Source organism: Larimichthys crocea, chromosome X, assembly GCF_000972845.2.
Source record: "Larimichthys crocea isolate SSNF chromosome X, L_crocea_2.0, whole genome shotgun sequence".
Lineage (NCBI taxonomy): Eukaryota > Metazoa > Chordata > Actinopteri > Sciaenidae > Larimichthys > Larimichthys crocea.
In genome coordinates this window covers 27,714,597-27,735,099 of record NC_040020.1, presented here as the reverse complement: position 1 = coordinate 27,735,099, position 20,503 = coordinate 27,714,597, and the positions used below count along the sequence as shown (strand labels likewise).

The window sequence follows — 20,503 nt, the reverse complement described above, 5'->3', positions numbered from 1 at the left end:
CTGAATTCCTGCTGCAGAGTCCTTCATGAGTAAACATAATTTAAACCAGCTAAGTGAGAAATTAAATGAAGTAAAATCAACCTTGACGTGTCACAAAGGCTTAAAAACGGCATTGGCAACTAACTTGCATTATGTAATAACGTTTATAAAAGAAAATCCCTTTTTTGGTCTTTCACAAGTCAAATGCAGACACAGTGACTAAAACATGAAAGTCTTGTAGTCCCTGTAGGCGTAATTGAGACTTCAACATGCGACCTTTCTTATGGTTACTCATAACTGAAATGAAAAGTGTTAGTAAGGAGGAAGAATAAGGGCACACTGTCAGGAGCACAACGCCGCCTGCCTCATGCAGCATTTAACAAGTCGATATTCCCCTCCCCCCACATCCCCATCCTCCCCTCACACCAATGTGCTGTTTTAACCAGCTTCAACCCCCCAGATCCTTGTTTAAGGCGTCATTTCACTTTAACTCAGATGAAGAATATCTGATTTTTTGCCTCACAAATAAAAACACATTTAAAAACCATACTTTACTGCCCACGTAGGCCTCAGTCATCATTTCCATGACTTAAAGCTCAATGGTAAGGACACCTTGGTGATGATCATTAGTAAATCTCCCACAGGGACAGCCTGTGTATGTGTCTGATAAGCAGCTGGGGCCAGAGACCTGGGACAGCTCTGCAGAGAACAGAAGAAGAAGAAGAACAAGAGTGGTATGTCGGGATGGAGGATGCAGCTGTGGAGACACTAAAGCGCATCAATCACCCTTCCAGGATCGGAGCACTGAACATGTTCACACTGTTGTCATCAGTCTGTGATGTTCAGCACGTTCCACGAGGTATTTTTTGTGAGTTCTGTGTTTAATTTACTTTTTATTTAGGATTACCACTTTCTCACTTTATCTATATCGACTTCAGTTAGTGCTCTATGAACTCACTGCCAGTAAACTTGCAGGTGGATTAGCCAGTTATTCACATGAATGGAATGAATCAGCATCAAACTATATAAAACTATATAAAACTATACAAATATATATATATATATATATATATATATACACATATATATATAATCTCAACGTCCATCTTCATACCAACTGTTGGTCAGTGGTGTTTTGCTTGGGTTGCACTCACCGCTGGTTTTACTGGAACAACTTTCTACAGAAAAAGTAGTCCTGACATAAAGTGCTGACAGGAAAGTATGTTGATTTGAACAAAACAAACAAAACTGTTTACCTCCACTGATTTGCGTGGTGGCAAAAATCTCAGCGAAAATCCGGTTCAACAGAGTAACTCACCCTCAAGGCCTAAATATGACTACTTTTCTATTAAGAGCTATCTCTTTATATCAGAATAAAATCTAATTATACATCTAAAAATAGAAGATATAAGAGCTGGTTTGATGGAAATGAGTCTGCTCGTAAGTGCCGTTAAGGTAACGTGGTTTAGGAAACCAGCATGGAGTGTGCAACTCTTTAAGGCAATCAGTCACGTTTTTCTAATACTGACAGCCTCTGATCAGAAACCAGGCATGCAAACAAAAGCTGTAGTGTCATCCCAAAAAGCTCTGCTAAGAGTAAATAAATATTAATAGTTATATTTACTGATGTTCCACATGATGTGCTTTCTTGGGATTCATTTGCACAGACTAGAGGCTGCCCTCGCGCCACTCAGCAGTGTGCCATGTTAGTAGAGTTAAAGTAGATGAGCATCATCATCGTCACACCGACTCTACCTACTGACCCATGAAAAATTCAAGTTAAAGACTTTTGGTCCTAATTGAGTGTTTGAGGCTCTTTGTGTTCAATAAACAGTCGAAAACAGCTGATGACCTCTCCTAAAACCGGGACAATGACAGCGCCACAATGACCCCGCCACTACCTCGCATTTACCACATCACACACACACACACATACACACACATACAAACAAACAGCCTTGAAGGCATAAATCCAACCCTTTGCTGCTGCATAAGATGCTGTAATTCAGGTTGATGTGTCAGCTTCAGCACAGAGGAAGAACTCCTCTCCATGCAGCGACAGACAAGATGAGATGCCGGAGGCTAAAGATGACGACGTGTCTGTTTGTGTTTTGTCTGCAAATTGATGCTCAAGTCATGAGTATGGAGGACCAAAGTGTTCAATATGAAATAAATTAGGCATGAAATTGAGAAATAATTCATTACTTTTTAAACCTTAGCTGACCACTGTGAAAACATTTTATGTCTTCACAACAACAGAATTCATCTTATTGCAGCTGTTTTTTTTTTTAATTTTTTTAGCTTAAATGTCTTTTTTTCTAACAGATTTCCAAATGTCCATTTTAGTTCACCCTTCATCAAGTAAAGCAAACAGCCCCTGAAAGATTATATTTTCTTATTTTGTGTACACAAAAATCTAATTTTAAGACTACAGGGGGTTCATAAGAATTTTTTTGTCTCTCAATCAACACAAAGAGAGCAGAGCCAGTTATGTGATTGGTCGTCTACTAAAACAGACCGAAGCAACATCCGATCACTCACTCTGTCCTGTTTGTCTGTATTGACTGTACGGAAACAGTTTGAAATAAAAAAAACAAACTTATTGTGAAAAGAAGCAGGATGAAAGAGCTTGTTGCTAAGAGTGAAAAATGTATTATGTTATTTTCCAATTTCATGGTTTCTCTGAATTTATTTATATTATTATTTATCTCTTAATGTCCTATTTATTAAATATTGAACACATTGGGTCTGCACACATGGCACTTGACTGTCGTATCCTAACTAATATATTATTTTCACTGTAACTCCCGTACCATTTCTGATTTATAACTTTTAACAGCAGAGACTAAAGCTAATGTTGGTTCAGTTCACCCAGTGATTATTCTCGCCAGGCCTCTGTGTACCTCAGCTTGAACTGGCCCATATTCCACGACTTCTCCATCTACTGTTATTATCCCTTTGGGCGTATATGGCTCTAGCCTGAATGCACGCACCTTAGCGTGCACCAGATGTTGACAGTTATTAGCCAAATGTGTACCCTTCTCCATAGCTAGGAACATCTTCAGTAGTGCGGCACGTGATATTCCCGCTCTAACATAGAAAAGATGGATGACACCTTCATCCAAAGTGGAGCCTGGTGCTGCCATCATGTCCTCTCCCAGGTGGGACTGGTACATAGCCAGTACGAGGACAAAGTCTTCCTCCTGCACCACCACCCAGTCGCTGGGTAGCAGCTGGTCCAGAGGCGGCAGCAGGGAGTCAGACGGGCCAGTGAGGGATATGTTGGTGCTTCGAGAAGGCGTGCTCTCCACCTTCCTCACTTTGAGGGAGTTGTTGGAGTGGCAGGAGTTGTGGAAGGTGTTCACGCGGGGAGAGACTGTGGACGGTCGACCCGGCACAGAGGTTGGAGGTTGATTGTTGCAGTGCAGTGTCTTTTTATTTCTCAAACCCTCCTCGTGTTTGGGCAGGTCGGTGGCGGGCAGGTAAGCCAGCTTGCCCTTGTAGACGCGGAGAGAAGCAAGCCTCACCAACGTGCAGACAGTGAAGCGAGCACTTCCAACATGACGGTACTTCTCACTCTCTATGTCCACGTCCGCTACGAAGCCCCAGGCTAGCGAGAGGAAGGAGAAGACACGAGGGCAGGAGGAGAGATGAATGCAGACCAGGTCCATAGGAGACACAAGACCTTTACACATCAGGAAACCACAGCTGACTAGAAGCTCCTCACTGGACACCTGCGGCGCTCTGCAAGAAGGAAAGATACTGAATGTGAAGCTTGATTCCCAAAACAAAACAAGAGCCATCACAGAATTACTTGCCCTTCAGGGTGCTTTTCAATATTTCCGACCAAATGCACTTGAATGTGTGACAGGTTGTGTTTACAGCTTCCAGACTTAGACTTGAGAGCCTGTCTTTAAGGCAGCAGCAGCTCTAATTAGATGGTCGAAGGTCATGCCCACTTAGTTGGCAGGGATGCACCAGATTCAAAGTGGACACAAGTCAAAAGATATTGTAAAAAAAAACAAAAAAAAAACGCCTGAACCCAAAATCACGACTTAAAAAAAAACCCTTTTCCAAACAGTCCAAAAGAAAGATTTTTCATTTACAAGGATATGAAATAGCACTTTCTCACAGCATGTAGCTTTTTTTCAGCATTGAAAATAAGAGGCAGACACCAAAATAAAAAACTGGAAGGTAATATTTTTGGGTTACAAAGTGGGTCGAGGCTGATGTGAGCAATAAGAGGTGTTATACAATTCTGTGGTAACTGTGACCTTACTGTGTAATGGTAAAAACACAGAGGAGAGAGGAGGGTGAGGAGGTCCATGGATCTATGCAGGGAGTAGAGGGTGAGGGTGGGGGAGTAGAGGGTTCAAAACGGGAGGCTCTGGGACAAATCTCTGAGGTGAGACAGAATCAGCTTATGGGCCTTCAGACATGACAGGCGAGTCCGACAACAAAGACAACCCCATCTGGGAGAGTGGAGACAGGGGTGTAAGGTCATGATAACACACACACACACACACACACACACACACACACACACACACACACACACACACAGATTTGCCTGCTGTTACCACCCACAGCCAATTACATTGAAGAACGGATGTCTCAGTGGAGTTTACTGGCAGTGGCCCTGCAGATATCTCCATATTCATCATCCTGAATTTATTCACCAGTCTCATATCCAAATAGTCTCATCTACATTTTTACGGCTCTGTTTGTTTTTAATCATTGTCTATAAAAAAGGTCAAGAAATAAAATGATTTCCAGCACTGCAGGTCTACTTTTACTTAAGTACTTAATTACAACACTGAGGTATGCGCATTTTGTGTGTTTCTAGTTTCTGCTACTTTATACTTTTAGGCATTGCATTTTAGAAGGAGAGGGATGTACTTTTTACTCAACTGTTTGGTCATGCGCCTTAGTTACTGGTTACTTTTCATATTTAGATTTCCAAAACTGTAACTGTATATCAACCAGTTACAGTGAAATGACGATAATGTCATATAAAACAATATATCAGTCACAAGAGTCACTTTCCTGCTGAGTACTTTTGATACTTATGGTAACTTCTGGTCTGCTGTTAACAAACTGCATACTTCAAAATGATCAAGGACAAGTCAACATCTGTCTAAAACTGTTTTCTGAACATCACTGCAGGACTGATGTGTTGGACTTTACTTTGAGCTACATGTACATAAAAACGGGCAGCTGAGTTTAAATGAGCTCCTCATATTTCCAGATCACCTGCACGTATTTTGTTGTTTATGCAGTATCTGTAAATCACCAGGGGAGGGAGACTGTCACTCACATCAAAGTGTCTCTCACCTGTCACTTGAGACACCATCGACCTTTTGTATGATGTTTCAGCTCGGGCTCATGTTTGTGCACAGAAACACATTAAAACCACACTCAGCGAACCTGTTCACCGCATAATACCTGATACATTCTAGCTCATTTCTAGTCTAGTCACTCGTTTGATCCATGTAGCCCCAGTGAACCCTACATTCACCCGGGAATAATGCCGAATACACTTTAGCCAGGGCCACTGCAGGACAGCCTGCAGTAACCAGAGAGAGAGAGAGAGGGGAGGAGAGATATTTTCTGGATGCCCCGGGAGTGTGAGAGGAAAGTAAACAATACAGAGTCTGGTCCCTTCCTCTCATTGTTGCTACTGGTCTAGCTGGAAGACCATTGTTTGACGAGGAGCTGACTGACAGATGTGTTCGAAGCGAGGAATGAATGTGGCTGTCTGCTGAAGACTAAGCTAATTTATCATTTATTTAGTCATCAATCCCACTGAGAAAAAAACTGCAGCGCAAACGATGTTTGGTAGACAGCAAGCAAAAAAAACAACAAATACACTGAGATACACAATCACAGAGTGCCAACGAAATAAAGCAGTAAAAGGGCAAGTTATACCTTATTGTGACCTACAAATAGGAGAAACTGTTTAAAAAGGAAGTCATAGCACTTTATGAGTTTTTAAATTTCCCATGTGACAGGTGGCTTCAGACTAGAAATGTCAGAAACCTCTCAAGTCCAAATTTATATGAGGAGCAGTCTGAGAAGCAGTTAAACTATACAAGGTACCTTCACTCGACCACAGGAGGAGAGGATCTGCAGTGAAATAACAAGAGATTCATGACGTATTATGTGCTGCTGACTGTGGAACTATCGGAGGTGTCACAGCTGAGGAATATTATAAAACACATTAAGCCTTTTGTCTTCCATTCGTCCTCTGAAGAAACTCATATCTAACTCTTATTTTTGTGTACTTTGTTTTTATATCTTTAACCACGTTGGACGACAATATTGGTCTATCAATATTTCACCAACTACTGGAGTGAATCCTAATGACTTTTGTGATCCTTGACATTTCAATTCGTTGCTGTAAAACTAACAATATTCCCATCTGCTGTGCTTTGTGTTTAGCCCTGATTATCAAAGATAAACTCAGCGTCTGTAAGGTCAGACTCTTAGTTTTGTTTCTATAAATCTTGCTGTCAAATACACAGCCTCTCACCAAAAGTCAGCTGGGATAGGCTCCAGCCTCCCCATGGCCCTGATAAGGATAAGCGGTTACAGATAATGGATGGATCTTCCTGTTGTAATTAAAGTAAACGATGTACAGATTTGGATATCGTGGAAGACTTCTGGCCCTGGCTCTTTCCTCGTTTTGTTCTGTCCTTTAACTTCTCCTTTGTGTCCTTTGTTCTGGCTGAATCCAAACAATCACTCAAATGAGCAAAACATGAATTATTAATAGATGAGATAAGTGCATTTTACACTGAAAAGCACCAGACGGCAGGTCCATGTGTGTCTGAGGCTGTGTTATACAAAGAATACTGCTATATATCTATTCTCAAAACAAACTAAATCTATTTACTTAATAATTACCCACCCAGTAGTGCCTGGAGCTGCATTTATAATATTTATATACAACTAAGATACTGTACAACGTCAATACTACAGGCTCCGCTGAAGTACCACAGACTCAGAGGCATTATGGCATGTCAGGACTACTTGTATTGACAGCTGCATAAGTGTCCTGTTTCTCCTCTTTAAAGCACAGGTAACGCTGATGACTGACGAGGGGGGTGAGCTTATATTTTTAGAGCAAATCTTTTGACTATTTACACTGTTTGGCTTAAAGTACCTATAGCAAAATCCTGTTTAAACCAGATTTGCAGTATGTGCATACAGTATCCATGCAATTACACCTGAAATGAGGTGGCACAACTGGTCAGACTGGTTTCTGTGGAGCTCTGTCAGTTACAACGTCTTTAAATGTCTTTACTCAACCAAACAGTCCAAAACCTAAAGATATTCATATTTACTGTTAGGTATTAATCATTGAAGCTCTGCTTCAGTAAATCTACTGGCACTTCACCCCTCTTGAGATGTGATGTGTGTGCAGCTGTGAAACAATATCAGATCTACAGTGCTGAGCAAATCAGCCTTTAACAAAATAGATTAAAAGTTTAGGAACGGCTTAAAAAGTTAAGTGTCTCGATGCACTTCATGAGGTTTTTAAACCAGCAGTATCACTGTATCACATAACTACAACAATATAGTGCCCAATTCAGCATGTGGCTCACCCAGAGTAGTGATGTATGGATGCAGCCAAGGCGTTTCCTGATCCACCAGGAAGGATACCAAGCGGGATCTGGATGGCCTCTTCCCAGTCTGGTCTCTCGAGCAGACCATTTATCACCTGACAGACACAGAAAAAAACAGCTTTGATCAGATGGATGGACAGAAATACATTAGTTACATTAATAACTGGGTAATCAATCAATTAATCGTTTAGAGTTAGGGTCTATGAAATGTTAGAAAAATGTTCAAATTTCCCAAAGTGAGGGCTTCAAATCACTTGTTATGTCCAATAAAAAGTCCAAAACCCAAATATGTTCAGTTTACAATAATATAAAACAAAGAAAGGCAACTTGAACCAGAGAATAGTTGTGAGTTTTTCCTATAAATTGATCTATTAATCATTAAAACAGTTGCTGCCTAATGTTCTATCAACTGATTAATGGATTGTTTCGGCTCTTTATAATGTATATGCATCTTTCTTTAAGTTTTTAGTCACCTGATATCTTCACACATTTCAATGTATATTTTACGTATAAATACACAGTATTTATATTGTGTATGTTGGCTTAACATTTCAGTTTAACGTCACCACAGTGTGTTGACTTTACTCCAATGTAAAGTCAAACAGTGTAGAATATAATGAACACAGTGATCATGTGTCTCTCTTCACCTCAAACAGAAGTCCATCTCCAGACATGATGACTAAAGCATCCCACTGCGACAGGTCGGCCTCCCTCACCAGCTCTCGGGCATGATTTTGCCTCTCTGTAAAAAAATACACACATATAAAACGTCTATGAAGTATTATACTGTGATTGTTACAGTAAAAGAGGAAGAGAAGGTCCTGTCAGCTTCCTCCCTCACCGGACAGGTCAGAGGTCACGGTCGGCTCTCATGGTGTGAGGCGTGAGAAACATTTGGTATCTCGTACAGGTGTTTGTTATCTGCAGCTCAAGTTACACGAGACACTAATATGCATGTTATTTAAATAATGACTAAAAGAGGATCTCGGGTAATACAAGAGTCCTAGTCATTCCTGTCTTCTTTCCTTTTTCCCCTCTCTTGCCAAATTAAAGTATCGCTGTGCAGAGGGAAAGCTGATATATGGTCTTAAATGAAGCGTCGACTACGCTGCCAATTAGATCAGAACAACTAAATTATCCAGGAGCACTCTGTCAAATTAATCTGAGTCTGAATAATCTGATGAAGTGGCGCCTCGTTGAACTTCCTCTTCAAGTACGACACAAGAGGAACACTGGAGCCAGTTTCCATGACTAGGACAATTAAATATGGGGAAAAAAATGTAATTTAAGTAATTAATTTACAAAAAATACAGAAAAGTATATTTTAAAGTGCAAGTGCCAAACTACCTACAGTATTAACATAACTTCAACAGTATCATGTTGTGGCTTTGGACTGCAAACAGTGTTTATAACAATGGTCCATTCCTTCCTAGAAGTTTCGTGGAACTTTGTAATTTGTTATTAGACTCTGGAACGAAGAACCTTTTTGGTGGAGGAGATCATCACCCTGGCTGACACGGCTGTAGCTACAGCTGTAGGTAGAACCTTTTAAATTTGTTTCTGCCTGTTAAAAGGAAGTTTTTCCTTGCTACCATAACCGAGTGCTTGCTCATGGTGGAACTGTTGGGTCTCTGTATATAATATTATAAAGAGTACGGTCTAAACCTGCTCTGCATGAAAAGTGTCATGAGATAACATGCCACTATATAAATAAAATTGAATTTAATTTAATTAATTACTTATAGAGAAAATTTAATTAGTACACGTTCAATGAATTCCAATTAATTGCTTGCATAACCTAGATAGAGCTGCAAAGTGTGTTACAAAATGTACTGTAATACAACCTTTTTATTGTAAAACTACAGACCGATTGTATGTTAAGTGACTTGGAGGACATAAAAAATATTTTTTACAGACCAACAGAACAAGTGATAGTGCTCGATGTGAAGTTCAGTTGTGCCACACGAAAACACAGATTTCTGTAAATTTGATTGAGTAAAATATTCAGCTCAGTGAAACTTCTTCATCCCTTTGAACTTTGAAAGTCTAATTAAACCTGTTAATCCTGTTATTTTTCATATTATCATCTGATACAACACAGTCTCTCTACACTTTCATACCATTTTCCTTTCATTTTAAAAAGAGCCATCTATGGTGGAATATTATTACTCATTATTATGATTACATTTTCTACAGATGGCAAGGCATACCTACTGCACAACCTATATGAGAATGAGGAAACAAGAACCAAACGAGTAGCTGGAAAAACAAAGCAAAAAAGGAAGTAAGCAAGTTTAGCTGTGAAGCTGCTAAAAGTGAATAGTCTCTTGTTTGTTTTTCATGCAGTACGTATGAATATTATTTTTGCCATATGGTAACTCAGTGCTCTGTGTGTTTCTAAGATGAATAGATATTTCAGCTGCTGATATTTTTGACTAGACTCAGTTGAAAATTCCAGTTTTCACACGTGGACTTTGTTCAAGATTGAGTAACGAAAGATGTTGGACTAACAGTCAAGGACTAACAGTGAAGTCACACAGTAAATCTATTCTTAACGGTAGGACTGCCAGGGGTCCCTACTTACCAAAACTGCCAACGGCTAAAATGTAAATGTACCTGCTATGTACAGTATATCGTAAAACTATCTCTGTAGTCCTGCAAAATCTGTGTGAACCTCTACACGTTGCCACTTGTCACTTTGATCGTGAAGGTGACACTTCTCTGTAGTGTATGGCTACAATAAAGCCTAGAATTGAATCTATAGTATACAGTATAGTTTAGAGAATATTATAGATCCAAGATGAAACTCTCTTTGGCTGAATACGTTGAGCATCCAGGTGTTTGATTGATTTGCATTCATATTTTTTTTTCTTATCCATATCGAAGTTTTGCTGAGGACGCAGACTTGATGACCCATCTTGAGGGTGGTTACATAAATTCATCCAATCAGATGTGGTTTGAGGATGACTAGCTAACCCGCCCAGCTTGTGTGTACCTTGCAAAGCAATATCTTAGTAGGACAGTCAAATTCAGCAGCTCGGGTGAGGGAGGTGAGTATAGAGGTCAACTGCCATGTCTCTCGACAGCTCTGTATCTCCCTGTATTCACTAACCTGTGACCACTTTTAACGATCCAATCACATCTGATTAATGGCTGAAATATATTGTAACCAAACCTCATCCATATATTTGGTTTACTTGGACATATATCAAATGACTGAAGCTAAAAATGCTCCTATTTCCATTTCACTGTGACAGACATCGTTCAATATTTGGGCCGGCTGTAGCTCAAAGCTGCTTGGGACTGTCACATTACAACATCTCTCCCAATTACCACATGTCTATGAGTCCTGTGTGTTTATTTTGGGACAATGTATGTGGGAGATTAATAAACTTGTTACCAGGGTTTACTAATGAATCATCTCTCAGTGACCATGTTCTGTGTAAAAGCTTATCATACTGATAAATGTACAAATGAAGAAGTAGTACTGCTTGTGAAGTCAGATAAATTATGATATGATCGTGTTTTATTAATAAATAGTTTTACCAAGTTTTTTGCAGACTTTGAGAGACCTGAACATGAGTTGTCCTCTTTGGTGTCTCTACCATGTAAATAGCTACCTTGTTCTTCATTCTTCACTTTAATGCTGCCATTGTGTTAATGTCCTCACCCAGTGGAGAATAGCGCACACACACACACACACACACACACACACACAGTCCCGTGGAGAGGGATCTGATTTCTTGGCCTCTCCTCTTCTCTTCCCTTTCCTAAACTCTGCAGGATAAAGGAATCAATTCCTCCTTATCAGTCCAGTCACATCACATTTTCCTATCTATGCAGAGGCGGTGCACGAAAAAGCATTGAAGGGCCGCAATCAGCAACAAAACTGTGAAGCAGGGACACTGCAATGTGGTGAGAGGGGAGCAGAGACAAAACAAACCAATGAGGGGAAAACAAATATCAGGGATGGAAGGACAGGGACAAGCCACACAGTGCTTGTAATGATACTGCAGAGGAGAAAAGAGGAGAAGAGGACAGGAGAGGAGCACAGTAGTTTTGTCCAGCTGAGTTTGTCCCTGTGGGTAGAGGCAGTGGATTGTGACTCATTACAGTCATGCACAGTTTTGCTTCATTACTGACCTCTGGTCACCGCCTGGACAGAGACTGTGGTGCATGCTTTATAAATGAATCTTCAGAAGGATACAAAGATGAGTAACAGGATCCTGTAAGGATACTTAAAACTGCAAATCATTGTTAGGATTATGGTATTTCTTCCGACATGCATGGATATATGAACGTTTGTATGCAGCATTGTTCACACACTGGCTTGAAAGACTAAACAGGATGACCACTTGGGGGTGCAACAAGGCCAAATCTTAGTGTCTGAGTCTCTGATTGTACAAGAGGAAAACATACTGAGATATAATAAAGCTCCAGGAGGTTACTATATTGATTATGTTGAGGTTATGACTGCATCTTGTGGATAAGTATTGCTAATTTCTGAGGAACATTATAGAGCTAAAACAATTAGCAGTATAACAGATTTTTATCAACAAATTTGCACAATTAATCAGCGAATCAGGATAATGAACGCAGCTATATTGATAATTAAACAAGCAGCTTGTGTTGGGAAGCTTGGGCTTAAAATGATCCATCCTATCAACTTCAGCTGAACCTTTGCCCTCGCTTCACAGCCAGCGTGGCGAGGAGGAGGTTGGTCTCTACCAACCAAATGGTGACCTCTGTGGCTGCGGAATGAAGCCAATACTGAAATGTCAGAAACTGCAGGTCTTGGAACGTCCGCTTGAGGCTGGTTACAGAATAAGTCAGGCTCTATAAGCCCCCATATTAAAATGTGAAACTTCACAGCAGAAATAAATCCACTGACGATTCACGTCTTTGTCCATCTTTAGATTAGCCAGGATGCAGCAGAGGCAGTGCTGCCAAGATGGCGATGGCCAGAGCCCTGGCACTCTGAATTTCAATACAGCGCTTTGGAAATGTTGTCATGACATCCATTAATTAAACTGTCTACGCTACAAACTCAGCTTTGCCTGTTGTTTGGTGTTGGTCAGGCACTGTACAGGCTGAATCAACTGCCTGAGCGATGAGAATAAATGAAAACGAAATAAACAAAGTTTTTGCCGTACAATGAACCAATGAGCTGAAACTCGATGAAGCCGATGGGAGCTGCAGATTCAGGTGACCATTTCCTCGCTGCCACATTGTTTCCACACTGTCAGATTTCAAATGTTTCCGTCACGACAGTTTAAGTAACAAAGAAGCTCTGTTTGCTGACCTTATCATTCGACTAAAGGCAGATGAGTCTCCACCCTGCTGTCAAACACATCCTGGCTCTCATCGAGCAGGACAGCCTGATATTTGCAGCACTCTTCCACCAAAATGACAACAGGTGATGACAATTAAACAGCACTGCCTTTTGAATGTGTGTGTGTGTGCTGTTATCGCAAGAAACACTATAAACAATGTGACAGTTAACTCAGCTGTCGGGAGGGCCTGAGCGCATAGCCACACACGAGTCTCTACATCATGTGAACATAAGAAGACAGACTCTTTGCATAGTCAAATTGTTTGCTTTATAGCAAAACAAAGCTGGTCAGTCAAACATCACAGAAATTGGTACTACAGGACAGGGGACCACAGTTTAAAATAGTAGTAGTAATAGAAACTCTTCTCATCAGAGCTCTAGAGGGACTAGAATGGGCTGTGTCGAGGCACTGATAGACACTTCCTCTTCTGACACTGCCCTCAGCCAAGCCTGAACCAGCTAACAAGAGCTTAAACGTGGGAACTCTTTTGCCGCAAAGGAAAAAAAAGTTCCTAAATTGAGCAACAATCAAGATATAGCTCAACTTTAGGAAGTATATTTACACCAAGCAGCAATTATATGAAGTGGTAACAACCACATTAAACAAGTAAACTCCTGGAAATGATTTCTTTTGGGTCAGAGAATGATGTTGGAAAGACTTGTCCTACTTTCCAAACACTGTGTCTCTACAGTCATCCTTTACAAGCAAAGTCAAAATGAAAGAGAGAAGTGACGACCTGCTCAATGTGAAATCGTGACTATTTTCTTCTTTCTAAAGAATCCAACAGTTTTGCAGGGTCATCAAACGGTAAAAAACTGAAGCAACAGAGGCAGAGATATCGAAACTTTTAGTGTCTTGTATGACTCAAGCACCAAAAACATTGGTCTTCACAGTTCTCATGATGCAGCATCTGTCGAGTTATTTGGGGTTTGTCTGCCTGAACTCGACCAGGCTTGGCACAGAGGACACAGGAGTCGACTCGGTTCAACTTAGTCCTTTTATTTGACCTTTGTTGCTTTTCGTCGAATCATCATCAGCGTCTCTATGCTCCACTTACTCAAACCACACCCAGGTGCTCATTCCAGGTTAATCACCCTGGTGCTTCTTGCTCTCTCTCTGAACACCAAGTGAACACTGGGCCATCTACTGCCCTCTGGCACACTCCATTCACCACATCCCCACAATGAAAAATAAACAGCATATAATGTATAATCCAACAGCATCTTTCCTTAGCCCCCCCCAATCCCTGTTGAATGCTCACATCTTTTAACTTCCACAGCCGTGGGCATTCATCATCATGAAGACATTGTGATGGGTAAACTGATTTTAATGTGTGAAGGTCCCCTTAAAACATCACAAACCAGCAAAAGATGATTATTAGTATCTTTTCTTTATTTTGTAGGATCTCAATATCCCTGTCCTCTCTTTGCCCTCTCTACTGTCTCACATGGGCCATGACACAGAAAAGAGCTCAAACACAGGATGTGCCTTTTTAAATAATCCATATTTAAAAGAGCAAATGGAAAAGGGAGAACACTGAAAGATAAAAAAGAAGCAGCACAGAGAGGCTTGAGGGGATATCTGCCTCTTCTGGAAAATATTTACAATTTGCACCCAAGGCAGAGAAGATTGTGTTTCTGTCGTTTAATTAATACTTTCTGACAGACATCTTATGGTGCCTGAACAGAGAGGGAGACTGCCTAGGAGCAGAAACTCACTGACAAATGCAAAAAAAAAAAACACACACTCAGACAAACATAAATTTTCTCCCTCTCTTTCTGCATCGGGACCCAACAGCAGTGCAGTCATCCTTCATCTGTCCTCCACCCCTGGCAGTGCCCACAGCTGCCACACAGCCAAGAATCCAATAATGAGTCTGTCTACTTTTGCTCTCATTCGCATACAAATGATTTCCAACCATACGTCAGGCACCGATCCCAAAGATACAAGAGAGACAGATAGAACAGATAGACATGCTGTTTAGCCAGTTTTAAGGCCAAACATATTGTTAAAAAAATACATTTTTCTTTGCGACTCAAATTGGGTGTGTCCCAGCAACTGCCTAAAACATCACAGCTCAGGAAATGGGTTACAGTCAGAGCGTTTTTTTTTTGTTTTTTTTTTAATGAAAAGTACCAAAGTAATGGATTAAACTGTTTAAATAAGATGCTAATGTTAGCAGTTAGTCTGGCTAACTAACTTATCATTTACAGTAGTAATTTGGCATTACCTTATAAGTTAGCATGTTATTATGTGCCATTACAGGTCATGTTAGTAAAAGAAGTGCACCACCAGTATCAGAGTTTAACGTTAGCAACGCTCTTCTTCTCGTTCCTATGTTTACTCAAGTTTACCTGAAATGTGTTCAAAAACTCATCGGTTAATCTCATCCTTAAATGTTCAAATGGGATTGGTTAAAAAAACTAACAATAAGGCTTAAATGTAACATAAACGTTGTGTTCTGAATTTAAGTATCGATAAGTATAGATTTACTCAAATACTGACCTGAAGTACAGTCGGGTATTTGTACTTTAACTGTGTATTTTTAGAATCCTGGTACATCCTACAGTGGTAAGACTGAATTACAGTGACAAAGGGGCAGGGCTTTGAAAACGATCAATTCATATTCTGCTTCATGGACGCAAAATAGCCAGACAGACAGAGCAAATGAAAGATGCAGCTGTGTTGTCAAGGTTTCAATCATCTTTATTTAAATCTGCACAAAGAACACTTTGCATGTTGGCTTTCTGAAAATGACACGAGACGTTACTCTCTTAGTTTTTGAAGAATGCTCTCTTCACGAGTCGTGTGACCTCAGTGACATACCTTTAAAACTCCCTGATGTTTAGGAAACATTTTGTGTTTTTCTTTGGCATGCTTCATGTGGGTATCCCCCCACGTAGCTTCAGGAGTTAAATTTAGGTAAAGGGTTGACAGCATCTGAAGACTTCATCAACACTTATTAGTGCTGATGTACTTAAGTTTTGTCTCAGTCTTACTAATTACTGCATTATTCAATTTGTTAATGCAATTAGAGAGTGATCAGCAACACTGTCTCGAAAACAATCGAAAACTATCGAAAACAAAGTATAATATTGCATAACTTCAACACAAATGGTGAAGCAAAGGCAAAGAGAAGAGTTTTTAGTTGTGACTAATATTTTAATTATGGCTAATAAACCATTTAGTTATACGTTACAGGTCAGTCAATAAGTACAACAATTGGGTTATGGTCATACTCTATGCATCTACAGTATTTAGGTATTTGTCAGTTGGTTGATAGTCCACAAACAAGTAAATATGTTTACCCTTAGTGGTTTTCTGACTCTGTAGAGGTTTCTGACAGTCCTTTCCTCTGACCTCAGTTACTATAGTAATGATCAGAATAGTGCCCGCCTATAACTCTGATCTAGATGATATGACATGGTTCACAGTATTTTCCCAGAAGTGGCTTAATGATCCATTATATGGGTCTAAAAAAGAAGGACAGAAATAAGCAGCTAGAGGACGATAAACACCACCCGAGAGATTTTTATAACCTGGGAAGTTATCGTTTTTGGCTTATAATTGATCTATAAAGCATTAGTAAATCAGTGTTCCCCAAGAATTACCTAGACTGTGGTGGCCAGCTACAGTGTAATTTGTCCTGCCACAGTCCCATAATGAATGGAAAACATTTTTACACTTCAGAGGGACCTTTTCACTTTCACTTTCCGAGGAGTTACTTCACAATGCAGTGTTGAAGAGAGAGTAAAACAAAATTATGGTGGAAAGCAGTGCAGGGGCAGCTCAACAGTCTATAGTTATAGGGCAAACACCTGTGTGGACACTCAGCACAGAAAAATAAAGAGAGGAACTGAGTGTACAGTTTGAGGTTTAACCATGAAACCAAACGGCAACAGCTGCAAAGCGCCCCCACCAAATCAAACTCAAAAAACAAAAACAGAAAAGAACATGGCTGAAATTGTGTCTCTGTGAGAATGTGTGGAAATATGTGGCACATGTTGCCTGCCAATAAATAAATACATGTCAATTCACAATACTTTTTTTTTCCATTTAACTGAAGATGTTGTTAAAAAACGGTTCAATAAGTAATGTTACATGAAAAATAGAAGGCTTTACAACAACGTGTTTACGACTAAATTGTTTTCAACACAAATTTCTTCATATATCTAACCTGTCAATTGTCTGAGGTCAACTCACCACAGCCTCATAAAATCCTGTGGGATACACTGTAACGATTAATAAACCATTTATATTAAATTAGATTTCAAAACCCGGAACCTTAACTGACTTATAAAGCATTAGAAAATGATTTATTACTTTATACTTGTCATTAGGTACAACTTATCTGCCCTTTCTTAAGAAAATTTAAGATGTGGCTTCTTTCACTTTGTTGTCATTGTCAAGTTATGTGACCTCAATAAGGTAAGATCAATGTCACACATAAACAGAGGCCTTGAATATTCTTCTGCCAAGGCTTCATTGATTGTTGATGATGATGATGAATGTTCACTGTGGAATTCAAAATTTCACGTAGATGCAGATCTGGAGATTTAATCTATACTTATGTATTCTCCAGGATCAAACAGTACCTCTCGAAAATCACAAAAAGCCCAGTTTCTGTGAGTTTTCAACCTTTTCAGCACCAGTGAGATGATTTCTCATGTGTCTCTGTGATTCTGTCTCTCTCTGCCCTCTTTTCTCCGTCTGTTCACCTCATACTGCGACTAAAGACACGTTTTTGTCCCTTATCTGACACTGCACTGATTTATGAACAAACCCAGGCAGAGGGTGGAATTGAAAATAAAAGACAAGGAGGGAACATTGCAGAATAACTGAGACGATCTGTCCTGATACAGTGTGGGACGAGTGAGCGTTTCTAAAACTGCAACGTATATATATATATCAAATCAAATCATGGCAAGAGAGGATTTTGTGCACGTATCTGTGTTTATCATGGATGTGTTTTTATCCATATGTGTATCTCGCTGTATGTACATATATTTATTACATAACTGCTCTGAATGCATATGGGTCAGAGGCATTTGATCAGCGTAATGATGGCGACAGGATTTAAACTAGAGGAGGGATACTGGGATAAAGAGAAGCAGGGTCATGAAGGGAGGTGTTGGTGTTGTTAATAATGTGTGTGTGTGTGTGTGTGTGTGTGTGTGTGTGTGTGTGTGTTAGTATGATCATCCACAGAGGGAAAAGATGGGTTTGTAGAAAAACAAACAACATAAAAAACTAACAACGACTGAGGAAGAACAGCTTCTTTTTAATTTAGCTTCCTTGGTTGGATCTATTTGCATCAGATGCAAATGCGGGTGAAACAGAAAACAAATAAGCAGGATAGTAGACTAGCTTCCATGAACTTAAAGCTTTTACAGACATAGAACCTTTAATTATTATTTGCTCTGCATGGACTCGCACGTGCTTCTGCTTCAAACTCACCAGTGATAACCAGAGTGTGTTGGATTCCCGCCTCGCTGAGCATTCGTTGGATGTGGTTGTTGTAGAGAGTGAGCGCCTGTCCCTTCCCGCTTTGTGGGTTCACCAGCAGCATCATCCGGCACGGACGAGACAACTTGTTCATCGACACCTCTACAGAAAGAGAGAGAGAGACAAGACACTTGATGTATGACTGCAACGAAAAAGAGAGAAAGACAATAATCAACTTAATATCTGTAAAAACTTAGAGTCTTAATCTGCCAGTAGAAACAAGTTAATTCTGATTTTGAAACTTGTGCTGACACAACAAAAGAAACCTTGCACTCACCGCTGTTTTAAAGTGCATACGTACTAATATCTTGGCATAACAATACATTTTACGAAGTGAAGAGGCAGATATGAAAACATAACTATGAATAAATATGACTATTACACCTCGCGGTATCATCACATCCTACATGCCGTATATTTATAAGTCACAGTTACAGTCAGTGCACCACCTAATGACTGTGAAACCAAATTTAAATGCAACTGGTCAGTAATATGGTTACTTCTCCACAACCCAAAATCACATTTTCAAGTCAAGGATGTGCTATTATATGACACTTGTTTGTTTTTTCCAGAACATTTGGAATGACAGTAAAAGGACTGTTCAGAGAGCACACTTTCTTTTTTCTCATGGTCTGAATCCAACAATAGCTGAGATACAAAAACGCACAATGACAAGTAATTCTTTTTCCTTTCATCTCGCTGCTCTGCTGTAAAAGCCGTACTTTCACTGTCTTTAGTCTTTGTCATATGTGTGCTTTCCTGAAGAAACTCTGTAAAACTGTAAGTACCATTCAAACTTTTAAAAGGTCAAGAAATGAAGTTTCTCCAGAAAAAGTCTGACTATGTTTATTCTTTTTATTCTTTTACCTCGATAAACTATCCTTTTCTTCTGTGGAGCCACCACAGTATGAGACAGGACAATGATATTTGTATCTTCTATATTATATTATTATTATATATTATAAATATAGATGTTAGCTCCTGTGGATAAATTATTAGCTAATATTTGCACGCCTTGACATATTTCCCACAGTTGATTGTTTGTCACTTCAGCCTGTAAATCTTTCATAAAAACAGTATTTTTTTATTCTTTGCTTGGCTTTTTGCCTATTTGCTACAGTATTTAAGAGCGAGTGAAGACAGACAAGGGGTGAGAGGGCGGCGACAAAGCCCCTACAGTATATCACATATACTGTTGCAATAACCTAGCCGAAGTCTAATCTAATGTCTATACTACTGCATATATGAAACTCCAGAAAAAACACTGTGCATAGCATTGACAGGACATTTATAGATACAAGTAGAGGCAAAGGTCTGTAGTCACCTACACTACGTCCATCTGAAAAATGGACAAGTTCAGACATCACGGCCCCTTTGGCAAATTTTTAACATGGTTTACGCAAATATCTTGGGGATCACACAGACTTCAGAGGGTTTCACAGACCTTACATTACAGAGATCCCCAATCCTTCCAACTTGTGCAGAACGCTGCTGCCCGATTTTTAACAAGCACGTCCAGACATGAACACATTACCCCTGTGCTGCCGTCACTTCACTGGCTTCCAGTCCGTTTTAGAATTGATTTTAAACTTCTGTTGTTTGTTTTTAAGGCCATTAATGGCTTGGCCCCCTCTTACTTGTCAGAGACTTAAACTTTTCGCAATTGTGGCAGAGCTCTTCGGGTCAGCTTCTGTTAGAGGTCCCTTGGTCGAAATTTAAACAGTGGGGCGATCGTTCTTTTGTCGACGCTGCTCCCTGACTGTGGAACAAACTGCCCCCTGACATTCGCACCACTACTGATCTCAGCCTTTTTAAATCGAAGCTTAAGACCCACTTTTTTTAGATTGGCGTTTTAATTCTGACTAGGGCAGTACTGTTTCTCAGGTGTACTCATTCTGTCCACTCCTTTTTATGTATTTCTGGAAGGTTTTTAATACCCTGCAGCACTGCAGCACTTTTAATTGTATTCATTTGATATGTATCTGTTATGTATTGTTTTATGACTTTGTTGTAGCACTTTGGGTACCATTTGGCTATTGTAAAGGGCTATACATGCAC

General features: G+C 39.9%; 1 protein-coding gene across 2 annotated transcripts in view; it reads right to left on the bottom strand.

Moving 5' to 3' along the window:
* Positions 1 to 2,270: 2,270 nt before the first annotated feature.
* The window catches only part of LOC104938506 (sphingosine kinase 1), a 31,399-nt gene continuing 13,166 nt past the window's right edge, over positions 2,271 to 20,503 (bottom strand). For both annotated transcript variants that reach the window (XM_019254544.2, XM_027283059.1), the window contains exons 2-5: positions 18,398 to 18,547; positions 8,255 to 8,349; positions 7,587 to 7,702; positions 2,271 to 3,723 (exon numbers count right to left, since the gene is read on the bottom strand). In XM_019254544.2, the coding sequence (XP_019110089.2) occupies positions 2,847 to 3,723; positions 7,587 to 7,702; positions 8,255 to 8,349; positions 18,398 to 18,547 (1,238 nt within the window). In that variant the 3' untranslated portion in view covers positions 2,271 to 2,846. The remainder of the gene's footprint in view (positions 3,724 to 7,586; positions 7,703 to 8,254; positions 8,350 to 18,397; positions 18,548 to 20,503) is intronic.